At 39.5% G+C, this 7560-nt stretch overlaps 1 protein-coding gene across 1 annotated transcript in view; it reads right to left on the minus strand.

Moving 5' to 3' along the window:
- Positions 1 to 4920, minus strand: part of TRIO (trio Rho guanine nucleotide exchange factor) — a 185023-nt gene extending 180103 nt beyond the window's left edge. The window contains 1 exon segment of the mRNA XM_009635132.2: positions 4851 to 4920. Within this exon segment, the coding sequence (XP_009633427.1) occupies positions 4851 to 4905 (55 nt within the window). The 5' untranslated portion in view covers positions 4906 to 4920.
- Between the last annotated feature and the right edge of the window lie 2640 nt (positions 4921 to 7560).

Below are 7560 nucleotides of genomic sequence, written 5' to 3' on the forward strand. Positions count from 1 at the left end.
GGGAATTTCCTGTCTCACAATAGTCGTTATCCAACTCAACCCCCTATTTGTCTTGGTTTAACAAAAACATGCTAAGCTACTACATCGGTGAGACTTCCACTTTTACCCCTTTCCTTTGATATAAAACCCCCACACTACTGAGAGATCCTCTCTGTTTATGCCAAGATGTGTCATATGAGTAGCTGCTCAGCTCACATGAGTCACCCAACATGAATCACTTCTGTCTAGTGCACCTCTCTAACAGCAGTCAACTGTCTCCAAACGGCACCAAAACCCAACAGGCTGAGTAGTGCAGGTTTTTTCAGGAAATGCCTTTCTACCTAATTTCAAAGTACTTCAGTAAAGCTAAACAGTGGGCCTTTAGGGCATGTTTGAAAAACAGGACAAGTTATCCGGTGCCATGTCCTCATGTGAAACCAAGATAAGGTTGTAAGAAAATGCTCTCTTTCTGTAAGTACATGTAGAGATGCAAGAGTATCTGTACTTGAACAGACCTGAGTTTAAACAAAAAAAAAAAAATGCATCCAAGTATCCATTAGTACTTCATGGTTATACCTCTAGGAGGCTTTTCTGTTTCAGGTAGTGAGACACCCAATACTCAAGCAGATTATTTCCCAGTTTGGTGAACTGCAATTCAAGGAAGCTTCCTCTTCCTCCTGCCCTCCCCCCTTTTTTGTTGTTGTTATTTGGGAACCACTCTGTTGGTAATTTTAGAAAAACACCACAGGATTCACAGGGAAGCTGCACTCAAGGATTTGCATTCTACACATCAAGTTATTTTGGTATTTTCACCAATACAACATATAAAGCAGACCGGTCTGTCCGACTAGTTTCATGAAAGACAAATACTTCCAATACAGAATTTATTCCAGAATCAGTATGTACAGATACCAGAATTCAGGCTAGCTTGGTGAGCTTTGGGACTTTGCAGTTATCAACCTACATACAGCAAGATGTACTTCACAATACTTCACAGCAGTATTTGTTCTTCTTTACTTCCTTGCCTCCTGACTTAGCAAAAACATACGTGCTTCAAGATCAGTTTCAGAATTGAATTCTCAGAGACTACATCTCTCCTTCTCACTCCAATTGTCATCCACTCAGTAACTTTACCTTTCTTTAACAGTTTGACCATCACAGCTACACTAACGTATTTTAAAGATATGCAAGGAACACAGAGATTTTAACAAGTCCAGATGACTTATCTGCACCATAGTCCTCATTTGTATATTGTTTGTTGTAGAAAATTTCGTTCTAAATTCACCCTTTTTTTTTTTAAACTGTGTAGCACCAACCAGGATAGAAGCAAGAAGAAAGATTTCTCTTCCATCTAAATACATCTTCAGATATGCCAAGTTATGAAAAATCCAGTCATTTTTTTCATTTACAAAAACACATTATTAACAGTCCAATAAGGGGGGCTAAACTGGATTGTAATGATGGAGGAGAAAGCAAAAGTGAATCACATCAGATCTACTGATTTGTGGCAGAGGAAAAGCAACTACTGAAGTAGGTTTTTCAAAGTGATGTAGTACTCAGACTGTACAAAGAGAAAGAAATTATGTTGAGTAGAGCTGTTAAATATATCCACCTGAAAACAAGTGAAAGGAATAAATGAAAAGCAAAGACTAAAAGCAATATAGAATTACAGCCTAACTCAGGCTAACACAGATCAAAGAAGTACCTGTTGGAGGAGAAAAGGGAAACTCTCATAAATACAGTTTAATCACAACATAGTACACTTGGAGTAGAAGTGGTAACTCAGTGGGAGGTATCTGTTTCCAAAACCTTTAACTTGATTAAAACATCAAGATTTCTGATTGGACCAAAACATCATCTCAAGACTGGCTTAGGAGATACCTATGGGGGAAACAGTCATTGCCCCTTGCCATCTCCTTGTGAAGAGAGCGTCTCCGTCCCCTTTGTAGCTGCCCTTTAAGTACTGCAATACTGTGACAAGGTACACCCTGAGCCTTCTCTTCTCCAGGTAGAAAAGACCCAATTCCTTCAGTCTTCCGTCATTGGGCAGGTTCTCCAGCCCCTTCATCATCTTCACAGTCCTCCTGTGGACCCTCTCCAGTCTGCTTGTGTTTTTCTTTAATTGTGGGGACCAGAACTGACACAGTACGCCAGGTGTGGTCTGAAAAGCACTAAGTGGAATGGGATGATCACATCTCTATCTCTGCTACTAATGCCTTTGTGGATGCTGCCCAGAATCCGATTTGCCTTTGTTGCTGCAGCAGCACTGTGCTGACTTGCGTTCAAATTTTTGACTACCAGGATCTCCAGGTCCCCTTCAGCAGGGCTGCTCCCCAGCCACGTAGACCCTAGCCTGTATTGGACTTTTTGATTTTTCAGATCCTGGTGCAGGACTCTGCGCTTGTCTCTGTTAAACTTCATACTGTTCTTGCTAGCCCACTCTTCCAGCCCGTCCAGGTCTCTCCACAAGCCGACTCACCCTTTTATGTCCATCTCACAATAAATTGGTCTCAAGAGGTGCTTAAGAAAATCAGCATTGTGGAAAGATCAGTGTCTTTAGTATTGTAAGAACACAAAGATGAATATACTACCATACAGTCATACTTACTCATTTAACTTGGAGAAGGAAGGTCTCAGCACAGAAAGGCAGAGAAAAGACTGGGGAAGTGAACTGAGGATCTCAAACACTCCATGAATTTTTTTCAGACTGTTATTTGTGTAACTTTCCTGCTCTATTAAAAAAAAACACTTTTTTTTTTGCACTGTTGATTGTCATACTGTATTTCTACTTGAGAAGGTACTTGACAATCAACAATGAACATGTTGCAACAACTCTACCAGAACTCCAATATAAATGAAGGAGAACAAAAATACAAAAATTATAGTGGTTTGTGGATGCCTTAGGCTTAATGCGGCTATTAGAGCTTTTAGTAGAGACAATTTAGTTATCTTTAGATGGAGTTTTAGTAGAGATATCCTCAATAAATTTGTCCTACCTCTACAGACCTTAACCAGCTATTGTACTTACAAATATTAAAACAAAGTACTTGAGCAAAAGTTGTACTTTTGAAGGGAAGGAAAAAAAAAAAACAAGGAGGTACTTTGAAAGTCTCTAAGTCAGTAATCCCACAGTCTTCCTATCTTTGTGTTCCCAGGTATAAAGCTTGACAGTTCTAGTTCCACAGTGGTTAAGCCCTAGTGGTAGTTTTGTTGGGAGGTGTGTGTGTCTGCTTCTGTTTTCTTGTGGATTATTGTTCAAGTTTTTTTTAAATCACTTGCACTAATGATACTAATGTATCTCATTTGATTTGAGCTTGCAATGGAAATGCGAAACTAGGAATTTTGGCAGATCAGTGCCGGACAGTCTTGCTGCCTACAGCTGTTTTCTCCATTCTGCTGTCAGAAGTTACTACCTTCACACAGGCAAGTTGGCAACCACTTCTTCCTGCCTGTACCTCATCTGCTTTTGTTCATAATCCGTCATCTCCCCTTAAATTTATCTTCAGTTTTCATTTGGCCCACTTCACTTTCACTGAATTAATGCCTTTTGAGGCATTAGAGAACACCTATCATCTTTCAGATCCCTTCTAAGGGGTCTAAACTAAGTTCTGGACAACCTGGAAATTCAGAGGGTTTTGGAATGGAAACTGACTACATTTTCATTAAGTGCCATAAGGCAAGGTCCAAAGAAAGAGTAATGAGGGACTGAAATATTGTGCTTAACTCCCTTTTCTTCCCTTCTTTCCCTCTGAAAACACAGCTTTAAGCAAGCCTTCATCAGCACTACAATTCATAAGCAGAAGAATTGGGAATTTGCACACTACCAGGGTAACCAGCTCTGGGCACTCTGTTATATCATTCATTACAGTTGCCAGGACCTTTTAAAAAAAACAAACAAACAAAAAAAAAAACCCAAACATCTTTTTTGTGTTACACGTCTACTTGACTCAGCAGAATGGACAGGCTGAAGTACTGTGAACTACACACTATACTTGCAAGCATCAGCATTAACACACAGCAAATCTCTAAAAAGTGCAATTTCAGGGATCTTTTTGTATGTTTTAGTATTTACAGATAAGAGCTTTGTTTCTGGAGTTCTTGACAAATTATTTATCAAAAAAACCCCACCAAACCCTTTCAAATACGAGACTATCCTCTAAATCATTTGACACTAAGATTATGACAATGAGAATGGTGTTTAATCCCAACAGATTTGGAAGTACTTCAGAACGTCACACCAAAATGTACTTCACAAGAATAAGCACCTCAGCCATTATTCCATCAAGTAAAGTTACTTATCAAATTATAGAATACGTTATGATATTCATTAATCTAAACCCCACTTTAAAATCCTCTGCTATTCCTTGTTAAGTAACCAAAAAACTTCACGGTGTATGCTGGAGGCAGCTAAAATTAGATGCTAACTCATTTCACCGTGAAGATATTAGGTGTGTTTCAAAAGATAGGCACTGAAATTTCACCTCTGCAACAGAGATATTTCTCCAGTGCCTCAGATGGGCCAGTAACAAAGCCATCTCTGTAAAGCTCTCCAGCAGGAGAACCAGAAATAAGAGAAGGAATATGACTACGGTACAGCAGGTTGTTCTAAATAATGCTGTTGGATATGTGTGGGGGACAGGACATGACTGGGACAACAACAAGCAGTACATTCCACATTCAACAAAACACATACCTTCTTTTACTACAGGCCCTTTCATAATGTTCGTGTTATGCTTGGGATATCCAACTGGAATAGGTGCTACCCTAGCTTTCCATGACTTTTGCAATGGTATTTAAAGTATTTCAAATATCATTATAGATGTGACTAACAACACCGTTATGCATTCCACAAGAGAAGAAAATAACTGTACCTGAAAGGTATGCAACTTTTTCCTTTAAGATTGGTAATACTTCCATAGCCTTCATTTCATCATTTTTGCGAAACCCTGGAAAAAGGAAAAGACAAGATAATTAGTCAGAAGTTCAGACAAGCTCAGCTTCTACATTTAATGAATGCACTGTAGAACATTTACCCTTGGAATAAAATCTGAATGTTATGATTACAGAATTAAGATAACCTTATAGTAAAAGGTCGCAAAAAAATAAAGCAAACTTTTAAAGTATATTAGTGAACAGGTCATCGCTTTGACTAGTTAACACAAATAGCATGGTCTGTTAGCAAGCCTCAGTAGAAAATAGGTTACTGGAATTAGCCTTTTTCATCAGTAAATAAAATAAGTTGGATCCTGTTGCTTTTAGGCATTCTAAATCCCACTTTCAGCAGAGAGGAGTAGTATCAAGCTCATAAGAGTAGGTACCTTTAGAACAATTACTGGTAAAAAAAAAAAAAAAAAAACAAAACACCAAAAACTGCCCAAACAAAAAACCACCCCAAAAAATCCCAAACCCCCAAAAAACACCACACAAAAAGACCCACCAAAAAACACCACACAAAAAGACCCACCAAAAATCCCAACACTATTTACAGGCAACTGTTCTTACATCACTTCTGTAAGCAGAACTGGGAGATAAAGGTCTCATCTGTGTCTTTTCTGCTGCCTTACAAGAGCAGCATTTTGTAACAGAGCACGTTTTGTCATGTTAACTCTATACACCCATGGAAATGGTCCCCAGGGTGAGTGACTAAAGTCAATGTTGCAAAGCAGCACACCACCAACTTGTCCCTCCTGTGTACCTCCATGACATTTCTGTGGCCAGATTCTAAGCATTTTATTTATGACCTTATATTCCATATTGTCCTGTACAATATGGAATTGGTTCCTTTTGGGCCAATCTTGTTCATTTTAGAAAAACTGGGTGGTTTTGTACCCACACTTCAACCAACTGTCTGTACGATCCTTCCCAGTCTCTTTGGATTCATGTACTTTTTTAAAAATCTTGTTTCTGAAGAAAAGTACCTCTTCTGGGGTAAGTGGGAAGCACTTTTCTATCGCTGTTGAAGTCCAGAAGTGCTGTTAAATAAAACAGCCCAAATAGCCCGCTATAACACAGTAGTTGTGTTCCTTAAAAGCAACAGTTTGAGCTATTTAGAAGGCAAAATACGCTTCTTAATTATAGTTTCAGGGAGATCTTATAAGAGCAAGCTCTGATGTACATGTGGCAATCTTTTCTAAAATATATTGTTCTTCCTATGTGCAAAAGGGCCACAATCCCTCTAGAGATGGCAGCAGAAGCTGTCATTGATGCCCAGCAGGGAGGCCATCACTTCCTCCTCAAAAATATCCCAGTGTTTCAGATCTTTGGCCTCAGGCTCTGAGCTTTAACAAGAGCTATGCACTTCAGAGCTAAAACCTGAAGGTATCATACTGGCGTCATCAAGTAACATAAGATTTGTAAATATGGGCATCATGTATGTAAACTGCATCACAGGTTTTCTATTCCAGCCAGCAATACTGAGACTTCTGTGCCACTACAGTACCTAGTTATGGGCACCACCCTTCAAAACAGACCCAGGACACACCAAACAGAACACCCAAGAGACAGAGATGGCCAGCTGTTTACATGTCATGAGCTATGAGGAAGGACTAAATCGAATGACACTGTTTAGTCTGAAGAACTATGGGGAGACAGGGTAGCAGTCCTCAAAACCCTTAAAGTGGTGGCAAAGTCATCTAAAAGACAGCAACTACCTTTTTCTGCCTTGAAATATTTGGGCTTCAGTTGACTGCTAAGGCACACAGGCACACTTCCAGACTTAAATTTTTTTTAACATGCTCTGAGCTACCCACCATAAGCTTAATGCCAATTTAGCATGCTCAGCTTTCATATCGACCATTGCAACTCCTTTTCTTTACAGTAAATTTAGAGGTAGAAAACACTTTCTCCTCACCTAAAAAGCATGCAGAAACTAGTGCTGTACTTTGCTGTCTATCTTAGCTCAAAATTACCCAAGACACTGACGTTACCGCAACTGCTTGCTCAGATTTCTAAGCCCTTAAACTACTTTACCTCAGATGATGCACCATAACTGCACATTTTACTTTGCCTGTGGCACGTAAGAAGCGAGAAACATTTAGCTAATGTTTCTTTGACTATTAAGGGGCTGCTCAAGGTAAACACCCTAGCAAATACGTTCGTGCTCAGCTCATGTTCTGGATCTGCATATCCTCAAGGCTGACTGCCTGGGATTATCATATTAAAAACCTGCTGCTCTAAACAGCCTATTTTTATTCCAGTTCTGCAGTGTTAAAGCTTAACTGAAAAGACTGGGGGGATTACAACTGACGAAAGAATGCTGGGGAGTAAAGAGGGTGAATACGGCAAGAAAGTATCATATTTTTATCTCCAACAAAGAAATAATAAAACAAAAAGCCAGCAATATAAGCAGGTCTTAAGGGCTTGGGGTAGGTCCTCCTCCTCTTTTTCAAAGCCTCTACACCACAAAACAGTTGTGATTATGAGGATTTCATTAAAAAAAAAAAAAATTAAAAGGCATTTACCGCACTCAAATGAAATGCCATAAATATCTGCGCCAATCTCTCCCTACACAGCTCAGCAACCTCCGCGCCAGCCGGCTGCATCACATGTTCCTGGAGGTGATGTCATCCTTCCCCACCCTGC

This window comes from Egretta garzetta, unplaced genomic scaffold (assembly GCF_000687185.1).
Source record: "Egretta garzetta isolate BGI_Z169 unplaced genomic scaffold, ASM68718v1 scaffold413, whole genome shotgun sequence".
Classification (NCBI taxonomy): domain Eukaryota; kingdom Metazoa; phylum Chordata; class Aves; order Pelecaniformes; family Ardeidae; genus Egretta; species Egretta garzetta.